We start from the raw sequence: 11,954 nt of genomic DNA on the forward strand, positions 1-11,954 counted from the left end.
TCACTCGACAATAGAAAGTGATAACATAGAATATTCTGGGGTAATCATAATATTAAACTGTAGATTGTATTGATTATGATTTTTCGATTCTTCAGTTTCATATTATGTCGTCGAATAATATTTTTAAATTACAACGAAATTACCAAAATCGTTAATACTGATTTTAATATGTATAATTTCGTCCAAATTTGTACTTAAAATGACTATAAAAATAAACTGTGTAAATGTATTTTTTAGATTTTTTGGTAACAAAATGAATTACTTACGTGGAATCTTGTTTTAAATTTTCAATTCTTAGATACAAAAGTTGAACATTTTATAAATTTTTAACTACAAAATAATTATTCAAATTAAAATTTGATAAATTTTGTCAAAATTCGATCTTTAAATGCTTATAAAAAAAAATTATACCTATGTATTTTTAATATTTTTCAACTGATATTGTAGCAATATATCAGGAGCTTTGTATGAAATTTTTTACACTTTTTTGGCCCAACAGATAAAACTTAATTGATATTTATAGAAAAAAAAACTAAAAAATTTAAAACTGAAAATTTCCGTAAACAGCTCAAAAAGAGTCAAAATATTTTGTAAATGTTATGGTGTATAGAAAATGCTAATATAAACATTTAGACAAAATTTCATGTATCTATGGTCATTTTTTTTAAAGTTGCACCAAAAATCAAATTCAATTTTGCGTAATTATTCCCGTTTTTCCTTAATTTTTCTTTGGTTTTTCTTGGCGCTTTTGAAAATTACTGGGAATTTTAAATTTTTACCTCCCCAATGCACCAACGATATTCACTTTCCAATCGAACAAGATACTGAAGTTGAAAATCGAAGCATTATTTCGACTACTTATCGTGTACACAGACACAAAAAAAAAATTAAAAAAAACACACATCATTGTAAAATCAATACATTCATCGTTCCACTCAGAATCTAAAATGTATTGTATTGTATTTAATATTCATTGTATTTTTTTTAAATGTCTTGGAGCAAAAGTCAATTGTAAACAATGTGGAGAAAATCGGAGTGCCCTAAAAACCTGATGAAATTGGTGTATCCAGACTAGAAGTTGATTTATCATAATAATAATATATTTTATAAAAACATAGGTAATACATTATAATAATAAATAGTATAATATATATTATATACAATTAACATATAATAGCATAAAGTAATAGTACGCATTAGAATAAAATAGTATAGTGAGCAATATTTTAATTAGAATAAATGTCTAAAATAAGGACAGAAAAAATATAGCATAGGTAAGTAAATAATATTTAAATTGAATAATATTAATTATATACTAGATAAATCAAGAATATTTGCATAGCTTTTGAAAGAATTTAAATTACAAAAATGATTTATATTAATAATTAAAGTTTGGCATAGTTTTAGACCATTTTAAAACACTCTTTGGGCCAAAAATATTATTATATCTAAGTTAACAATAGTTAATGTTTTTCGGACACACTACACATTCTAAATAAAGTAATAGACCGGGAAACATTATTGAAATGTTACATTAGAAAACAAGCAAAACATTATGGAGTCTGCTAAAAAAAAAAAAAATTAATTCAAACATGGTAAATGGAAACTGCGCAAATAAAAGCATATTCATAATCATATAAACAATGATTTGTCGTCGTACAATAGGGATTTATTTTATAAGACAAGAATGTTCGTTAAACCAATTTTTTTAGCTTTGTATGGTTCAAAGGTTAAAAGGTAGGTATTTATAAAAAAAAAAATGAAAACTCCAAAGCATATTATATAATACAGGATGACCATGGTCTATCCAAACTTTTGTTAATCTAATTTAAATTATTACTTATTTTCTGTTATATAAAATGTCTTCACCATGAACAATTGCAATATACTAAAAGTTACACAGTACACTTTTATTGAAAACGGTCCAGTCGTTTTTTTAGACTATAAACTTCGGATGAACCGACGTCCAATTTTAGTTGTATAACCCGGTTTCATCCGTAGGAAAATGAAAAAATATAAAATTTATAATACAAAAGATGGACAATACATTTTTGGTGGATTGGATATAGCACTTTTTATAAATCGAATGTCATTCAAACTATTCTTTAAGCTTTCCTGATATCTGCAATAACAATTTGACATTTTCACAAAATCGGTTTGGTAGCTTTTGAGTACCTATATAATAGCTAAAAATATACACTCTTTCTCATCTGCCCGAGTATAACTAATAGTAATCATTTATCTACAAAAAAAAATTAATATTTCTTTTATAACTCACAGCAACTATTTATAAACAAATATTCCCATCGAAAATCTCAAAATCCTTATTTAAACACCTCTCCAGGTTGGACCTACCTGGTCTAATTGTGAATCTAAACCATCCAGGGAACCACTCAAACACACACAAAAAATCAAAATCGATATAGCCGTTTAGGAAGAGTTCAGAGGCACACATGGACAGAATATGGAGATGATAATACATGGAGGTACTATTGCCTATCACCATGGAATCCGTCCATCCCACTCACAACCGTTTTTTAGCGCGTATTCCAGACATTGGCTGTGCCCGTTTGACGCTGCTTCGTCACACGTGGACATGTCCCAAAGGCAGCCGTTGTTGTGCGCATACATTAGACAGTGGAGATGGCCACCGGCTGCGGCCTCTTCACATGTCGTGCAGTCCCACAGACAACCATTTTCGTGAGCGTAAACTAGACAAGTTAGGTGGCCGTTGGCCGCGGCTTCCCGACACGTAGCTGAGTCCCAGGGACAGCCATGATTGTACGCATACCGCAGTACGTCGATGTGCCCACCTGCCGCGGCTGCCTCACACGTGGACTCGTCCCAGGGACACCCGTTGTCATGGAGGTACGCCAGACACTCGAGTTGGCCATTTCTGGCCGCTTTCTCACACACGTACAAGTCCCATGGACAACCCTGTTCCCGGGCGTATCGCAGGCACTCCAAGTGGCCGTTGGCCGCGGCGTACTCGCACACCGACACGTCCCATGGACAGCCCCGCTCGTGTGCGTACTTAAGGCACTCGAGCTGTCCATTGGCGGCCGCCTGCACGCATATGGTTCGCGTCCATGGGAACCCGCGACTTTCGGCGAACGCTAAGCACTCCAGATGTCCACTAGCTGAGGCCTTCTCAATCATCGAGTATTCTAAAAAAAATAACGTTTGACCATTTTAACAAATATATTAAATAACATACTTAGAGAAAGCTTCCAAAAGTCCTGGCACTACTATTCGAGTAAATACATTCAGAGCCCAAAATCCCTACCCTCATTCACAAATATTATTATTATTTGCCATTATTTGCCTCAATACGATCGATCAATATCGTATGTATACCGAAGGCTCGGATAAAGGTAATTGACTAGGGAGATATTTAACTTTTGTTTTATACAACAATTAAAAAGATCAGTAGTTCGGTTGTGTAAAAAAGGGTAAATAGTTCGACATTATAAAAATGTGCTATACAGTCGCTCTTTTTGCCTTATATTCGTTACCTACGTTGTCTTTACACTTACCGTAATAGTTTGAATCAATATTGTCATACATGATATTTGATTTTGTCTCATTTTTTAGAAAATTCAATAAATCGATACAACAATCTTGAATGTCGATTTTTATCGTCTCTAAATCGTCATAAAATTCTCTTTCTTCGTCATCGCAAGCACAGTAGGCTAGCTTTCTTAGAGAAAACATTTTCCAGATCTGCAAAACAATTAACATTTTAATAATATATAAGTATAATATATTCTTTTATCATGAACCAGTCAATATCTCGGTAAGTATTAGGAATTTTAAAATAATTTTTTTTTTTAATTTTCTAGGTTTTACTATTTTACAATATGTTATAATTTTGATAATTGTAACTGCCTCCCTTATTTAATAAAACACTATAAACTTTCGATTTTCAAATGGAAATACCTATTTTCGATAACGAAAATCTATAAACATATTGAAAAAAATCATTTTAACGTTTACAGAATTTAATTTGAGTAATCCGTTCGCGACTTATTAATGCTTAAATATTCGTTCAGTTTACTGCTACTGGTCAATTTATTTAAAACCAGAAGTCAAAACGAAATTTTACCTCAATCTAATGAAACCTATAACGTTCATAATCGGTATTAACAATAGGTCAATAACTAATAATTTATTAGTAGGTAATAAGTACTATGTACAAAGGTCGTACGAATTGGACCTTCCTATCCTATCCCCACTCTCAACCGAACACCGAGTGTCGAGTGAACAACGTATAAAAATAACATTTTACAATTTACCAAAATGGTTACGCAATAAAGCATTGGTTACTAATTCTTGGTATACGGTCTTATCAGTTAAGACGTTTGTAGATAAACGAGAATTAACGGTTAATCAACTTTCAACATATGTCAACAATCAACAGCACGAGTGCACGACTATCTTAAATCGTGATCAAAATTCAACATTTAACATTTCAACAGTAATTTGTGTATAATTTATTTGATTTATTAACTGTTTCTGAAAACTAGTGTTTAGTGTAAATTTCTCACTATCGAATAGGTATTAATTATTATTCATTAAACCTTTAATAAGCGAGAATTTAAACCTTAAAAATCTGTGTGTAGCCCTCACCAACTATATTTTTTAAATAATGTTATTATTGATAATAATAATTTTATTTTGTTGTTCAATAAGTAATTTACAAAAGTAAATTGATATATCAAAGGTAAGTTATATCAAAGTAACTAAGTAGGAAGTTGATTTTTTTTTTTTGTTTATGTAGGACACCTATACACATGAATATGTATTAAATTAATACCTATTGATTCATTTACAGAATATTACTTTTAATTAACATCTTATTCAACTTTTGGTTACTTATTCTATCTAATTACTATTAGAGTAAGAAAGTAAATTAAATTAAAATACAATGCATGTAAGTTGTCAATTTAAGTTTATTTACAATAATATTATTTTAATAAATGTTCAAACTGATGTCCATCCACTTCTAAACAAATTGCCAATCGTCTAAGTAACTCATTTGTAGTAGCTTTCACTAACACATGACTTGGAATGTTTGAACAAGCATCTTTAATTTTCTGTTTCAGATTGTCTACATTAGATGGCATTTCCTTGTAAACTACACTTTGAAGATATCCCCAAAGGAAATAATCTGGCGAAGTCAAATCAGGACTACGAGGTGGCCAACATATTTCTGGACTGTATGTTCCCATCCATTTTGACCCAAAAGTTGAATTTAAATATTGAATAACAGTGCCTTTATTATGGGCTGGAGCACCATCCTGCTGCCAAATTAAATCTTTTCGTCGTGATAAAGGTCACCAAGCAGGTGACCAAATCCAGGTGACCAGGATCCAAAAGAATAGGAAGATCATTTTTTAAAAAATTTAAATATTTATCACCATTTAAATTTTCAGAAAAAAAAAAATGGGCCAATCAATCTGTCATAAAAAATACCACACCAAACATTAATGCCATAACGTTCCTGAAAATTCTTCTCTATGTGCCAGTGAGGGTTACCATTTGACCAGTAACGCATATTCTGGCGATTCACATTGCCATTATTGTGAAACTTAGCTTCATCGGTCCAACATATCCATTCCAAGAATTGAGGGTTATTTTCAATTTCAACAAGTACCTTGTGTTATATACAGCATAGGTTAATAAAAAAAGTTTTAAAAATAAAAATAAAATATGTACCTTGGCAACCCAAACCAGGCGACGCTCACAATCATCAAATCTTAAATGCTGTACTGTGCGTCATTTATATGGATAGTATTTATTTTTCTTTGCAATTCTCTGAACTGAACTATAAGAAATTCCTATTTGTTCTAAATAAATAATAATAAAACAAGATAATTCTATGTATCTATGTTTTTTTTTGTATTTACTTGATAATAATCTTAAAGATGTATTTGGATTTTCCTCAAATGCCTGTAAAACAATTTCTGAATATTCTTCTGTAGTTTTCGTTAATGGTCTTTTCTTTTGTTTATTAAAACTCCCATTAGATTTTAAGTTTTTTTCCAATCTTAAAAAAATACATGAGTTAGGAACTTGCCTCTCAAGCCCAAATCGTTGGCTGTACAATAGAGCGGCTTTCCTTTTATTTTTTCCACTTTCTATAAAGCATGACCACATGTCCATTTTTTCATTTAACGTATAAAACATTGTGACTGCAGAGATCTTAATACAACTTATTTTGTATATACCTAATTTTAAGTTTAAATATTATAATTTATTAAAACACAACATAAGTCTACAATATTTGTATTAAAGTAATTTTATATTATATTTAATATTATAAAAACCTGTTTTCGGTTATCAAAACTGAGTAGGTACCTACTTAATGTAATTTTTTTTTTATTGTATCATACACATTTATATTTTGGATTTCCCTAATAATTGTACTATTCATAATATATTTATATGTATCTATACTTTAACATTAATCTTTTATTTACACATGTATCTTGGATTTTCCTAATTGTTTGTTGGTTCATTGTATACAGAGTATACACCTATCATAACTGTACATGATTGTACCTTTATAATTTGGTAATAAAGATAACTGTAAGACATCGGGAATATTGTTACCATTTGGCTTTTACCTTCAGAGTTGTTACCTTGAGTCCCTAAAGAGTTGCTTTTAAAATGTCTGTCACATCAACAGAAAGTAAGTTAACGGACAATGAGTATATATTGTCACGTTATTTATACTACAAATCGGTTTGCAAAAACTTTGTAAAACACAATGAAGATTTAGAATAGGTAATTATTTTATTTACTATTAAGGGTATATATTTTAAATTAACAAATATTTTAGGAACTACATACAGCTAAGAATAAAATGGAATTGAAAAATTTAGAGCTAAATGATGATTTAAGTCTTTTAGAAGAAAAAAATAAAGAAGTCGAAGAAATTAAAATTGAAATGGTAATTATATTTATATACAATATTAGTCTGACCTATGCTAATCCAGAATTGTATTTTATACATATGTAAGAAATATAATTAATTGCTTTAAAAATGTTAGTTTATTTATTAGATACATTTATGTAAAAGAATTATTTTTATAAATGTTAATAGTTTTTAAAATAAATAATAATCGTTGGTTTATGATAAAATAAACATCTTGTATGAGGGCCAACCCTACATAAAAATAGTATAGAAATTTAACAAATGTAATTTAAAGACTAAGGTATTTTAATTATTAACAAAATACATAATATATATATAATGTATATTGTATAATTATTTAGAAAAAAATGCAAGCTAAAAACAGTTCAATGCTAAAGGATTATAACCAAATTGAAATGGAAAATAAAATTTTTTCAGCCGAGATAATTGAATTAAAATCACAATTAGTAAGCAATAAAACATTAATTGATAATAAATGTATGCTAAGTATAATAATTTATAATGTTGTTATAAATTAAGGAAGAAATGTCTCTATCAAATAAGGTGAAAGACTTGGCCCTGGAAACGATCAAAAATAATAACGAGCCGCAAGTATCAATATTTAAATCTCCTTCTAATAAAGGGAGAACAGATTCGATAAATTTGAGAAAAGTATGTGAATTTATTTAGATAGTATTTAATAGTATTTACCTATAACCTATTTGAGTTTGTTAATGATAAATATCTATTTTTATTACAAACATTTTACTAGTGCGATTCTTGGTGGTGTCCTAAACATTCCAATTTACTAACAATTAGTAAGCAGTTAGACATCAAAACAGCAAAAGACAAAGATGAAATTGATAAAGCTATGAAACGGCAGAAGTATTGGATTAGTCAAGGACAGGTAATTCATTCATGTACTATATTTTGAGCGATTTTTTAGTTTTATTTCTTTAAATATCTATGTATACAATTTTATTTGTTGGGTAAAAAAGCTTGAAAATTCAATAGAAGGCTTCTAGTATATTTTTTTTAAAAGCAAATGAAAAATATTAAAAATCTGTGGTCACAATGTTTTTGCATAAGCATTTAAATTTTAAATATTGACAAAATATGTAAAAATGACAAAAATGTGCAAATTAATATGAGTTAGAAATTTATAAAAAATTTTATTTTTAAATCTAAGTTTTCAAAATGTAATACGAGATTTTTCAAAAGTTATTCTACCTTTACCAAAAAAAAAAAAAAATGTCAAAAAGCAAGTCAAAATAAATTTTTATGAGCGTTTGAAATTCTTATTTTTACAACATTGGATATTCACTCGATTTCTCATGTAGCGATTTTCTTATTTTGTTGTAATTCAAAAACGTATAACTGTAGATGCATGAAAATTTCACTGTATGTTTATATTCTTATTTTCTATATACGATAATATTTTGAAAATATTTTGACACATTTTGAGCCGTTTACAAACAATTTCATATTTTAATATTTTTAGTTTTTTTTTTAATAATTAATCTTTTATAATTTAATATTGTATTTGTAAGTTATTAATATTTTACTTTTTAATAATATGATCATCATATATTATGCATATTATGTATATTTTTTATTATTATACATTTTTTCTTAACATAATGTTTATACTTTAATTAAAAACTTTTTAGATAAGATGTTGCGTGATTGATCGTAAAACAGGAGTTGACAAACATACAGAACCACCAAATTGCTGGATTCAATTCAAAAATGGTCTCAATTTGTCTGAGGATTTTTCAAAAACTTTAAAAATTACAAGCGATTGTATAATATCTTCAGATGAAGAAATTTAATTTGTATTGTTTTAACATATGTATGTACATTGTATGTTTATACATTAATTAAATTCATAACTATACTTTATTACTAAATTAATTGGGCTAGTAATTATTTCTAGATTAAACAAATAATAGATACATAACCTAACTAGGGTTCAGGACTTCAGTGTTTTCTTTTTAACATTTTAAAACAAAATAAATTAACAATTTATATGTATTTAAAAAATAATACATAAATACATATTTATATAAAATATTTGGGACTTAAAGCTAAGACTAAAGTAGTTTGTTAAAGGTCTATTCACAAATTTATTTTTTGGTTAGTTTTAAATTTTTACAATGCCTTTCCTATTTAACGTTTTCTTTTCATTAAAAATAAATAATCACAAATTTATTTGTGTATACCAAAAAAAAAAAAAAAAAATATAAAATAGGTAAGTTATTTTGATTACACAAATAAATGATGAAACTTAAATGACAAGACAAATAACCATTATTTTTTTTTTTAATTGGAAAATCATTACATGAGAGCCGTCATGTTTTCACATTGCTTAGCCCCAAGCGAAAAAATATAACCTACATGAGACTGATATTACAATTTTTTTTATAATTTGCATTTTATATCAAAGTAATCTTGTGAGTGAATAGACCAAATAATGCACCTTAATTTAATACTAAATTATCAAAGGCAATTACACATCAGTTATCAACTTTTTTACTAGAGTATGAATAAATTTCCGTAATGCAAATTTTGCAAGATTTGGGTAAGATCATAACTAATAAAAAATATTAACACTTAACATGTTCACAACCTTAGATAAATTGATACAAGTTAAATGGACATTGAACATACTTTACATTAACGACTCTAGATTACAACCTATTTTAACGCTATGGATGTTCTTATTACATTAGTATTGTGCAACTTTTTAAAAAATGAGTTATTTTTATACTTATTTTTGAAAATTGGTTAATTTTTAATTAATATTTTATGATATAAAATTCAACATTTCATGAAAACGACAAACTCATATCAAAAAATGTTAAAATTGACAATGTAGGTTAATATAAACTCCATAGCCCTATATATGAAAAATATTAAATCAATAACTTAACTTAATTATTTAAACATAAAATTAATTATCAATGTTGATCAACAAATTTTACAAATGTAGAAGTAATTAGTCTTAATGCTGCATGCTTTTTCTTTATCTGAACGCAATTAAAAAAAAAAATTAAATCAATAAAAAAAAAATGTATTTTAAATAAAAAATAAATATAATATTTATACATACTTTATTGATTCTGTTGTCAATAGGTTTAAAAATGTAAATGTATTTCATTCCATATTAACTTAAAAAGTTATCAGGTGTACTTGAGACTATAACTAGGTAACCAAAAATAACAATTTATTATCCAATTTAGTAATAGATATTTTAAATAAAAGTTAAAACTACTCAATTTAAATTTGAATGAAAACAAAATTAATTTCCTAAAAAAAAAAAAAAAATTATGATTAACATCAAATTCTTTATAACATTGATTTATTTTATAAAAAAAAAAATATTCTTACATACATAGTTAATTGTTTAGTCTGTTGTATTTTATTCCATATTAATTAATGAAGTCTCTAAAAAGTATCAGTAGCAAGTGCTTATACCAGTATGCAATATGAATTTGCATTAATTGCTGGTCAAATTTAAATGTCTTGTGTCAAGTAATATTATAGTTCACTGTTATTTTTGATTAATTATACCAATTCTACTAATTGCCACTGAAATAAAATCAAAATGTTCTAATCATAGGCTTTATTTATCAATAATATTAATCATTTATTAAAACAAGAATCACCCTGTATTTAAAATATACACTTAAACATTTTTTTTATTTTTTATTTTAGGTATTCGTGGTGGATTGGTGCAGGCCAGCATGCGGTATGCCAAGTCCAACAATCTTAAGACACCTGGTTATGATGAGATGAAGGAGAAATCGTGGTTGATATACCAGGACTGTAAGTATAAATATTTTATTTTTTAAAAATATTTTTTAACTTTTAAACTTTATAGGTAACAACTTATAATGTTGGGCAATGTCATAGTACATGCCGTATGGTGAGTTCAACTGGGTTGAACCCAACTTGGATGGTTTGGACGGTTTAACAGCAACATCGGATAAAGGACGGTTATATGAAGTAGATATTTCTTATCCGAAAGAGTTGCACGATAACCATAATGACCTGCCTTTCCTGCCGCCAAATAGTATACCGCGTGGATCAAAGGCACTAAAACTGATGGCTTCATTTGAAAAAAAGACAAACTACGTTATACATTATAGAAACCTGCAGAAGGCGATTAAAAATTGTTTAATAGTTGAACAAGTAAATATGTGCATTTTATAAGATTTCAAACAGATTTTTAACATTTTTTCTTATTTTATAGGTACATAGAGTTATACAATTTAAACAGTCTGCGTGGTTAGCAGATCACATTAAACTTAACATTGAGATGAGGAAGAAGGCTGGGAACGATTTTGAGAGGGATTTCTTTAAGCTGATGAATAACGCTGTATTTGGTAGGTTACTAATAAACTTTTTAAACATTTTACTTTTGTGCAGGGAAAACTATGGAATCAAAACGCAAGCAAATGAAGATAGAGCTAGTGTCGTGTGAGAGGAGGTTGCAGAAGTTGATCAATAAGACTACATTTAAGCACTGTACTAGGTATAATGATAACCTCAACGCTGTGGAGCTTGAGAACAAAATTATTAAATTTGATAAACCAATCTATATCGGTAAATATACATAATACTTTCTATTATACATTTATTATTTTTAGGATTTGCAGTGCTTGATATTAGTAAAACACTGATGTACGACTATCATTTCAACATTATGAAAAAACACTATGGAGATAATATTAAGCTAATGTACACCGATACAGGTAAATAAATATATATATAACCGATATGTTTGTATAAATGTAATATATATATATTATTATTTTAGATTCTCTAGTGTATCATATCAACACGAAAGATTTTTTTGAGGACTTAGCCATCAACCCGAATTTGTTAGATCGAATGGATACATCCGAACTGCCAAAAGACCACCCTTGTCGTATAGCCGAGCGTAAAAATATCCCAGGTCTATTTTCCGACGAGACCAAGGGTGCTATAAATACCGAATTCTGTGCGTTGAGAGCTAAATCATACTCATTCA

General features: G+C 27.9%; 2 protein-coding genes across 2 annotated transcripts in view; one reads left to right on the forward strand and one right to left on the reverse strand.

The window, feature by feature from the left end:
* Nucleotides 1–1,081: 1,081 nt before the first annotated feature.
* LOC100167657 overlaps nucleotides 1,082–11,954 on the reverse strand; it is a 12,052-nt gene continuing 1,179 nt past the window's right edge. Inside the window, exons 2-3 of the mRNA XM_001946252.5 lie at nucleotides 3,537–3,723; nucleotides 1,082–3,167 (exon numbers count right to left, since the gene is read on the reverse strand). Coding sequence (XP_001946287.2) covers nucleotides 2,500–3,167; nucleotides 3,537–3,714 — 846 coding nt within the window. The 5' untranslated portion in view covers nucleotides 3,715–3,723 and the 3' untranslated portion in view covers nucleotides 1,082–2,499. The remainder of the gene's footprint in view (nucleotides 3,168–3,536; nucleotides 3,724–11,954) is intronic.
* Nucleotides 11,198–11,954, forward strand: part of LOC107883973 — an 840-nt gene continuing 83 nt past the window's right edge. Inside the window, exons 1-4 of the mRNA XM_029492151.1 lie at nucleotides 11,198–11,307; nucleotides 11,351–11,527; nucleotides 11,572–11,676; nucleotides 11,742–11,935. Coding sequence (XP_029348011.1) covers nucleotides 11,241–11,307; nucleotides 11,351–11,527; nucleotides 11,572–11,676; nucleotides 11,742–11,935 — 543 coding nt within the window. The 5' untranslated portion in view covers nucleotides 11,198–11,240. The remainder of the gene's footprint in view (nucleotides 11,308–11,350; nucleotides 11,528–11,571; nucleotides 11,677–11,741; nucleotides 11,936–11,954) is intronic.

This window comes from Acyrthosiphon pisum, unplaced genomic scaffold (genome assembly GCF_005508785.2).
Source record: "Acyrthosiphon pisum isolate AL4f unplaced genomic scaffold, pea_aphid_22Mar2018_4r6ur Scaffold_20960;HRSCAF=22641, whole genome shotgun sequence".
NCBI lineage: Eukaryota > Metazoa > Arthropoda > Insecta > Hemiptera > Aphididae > Acyrthosiphon > Acyrthosiphon pisum.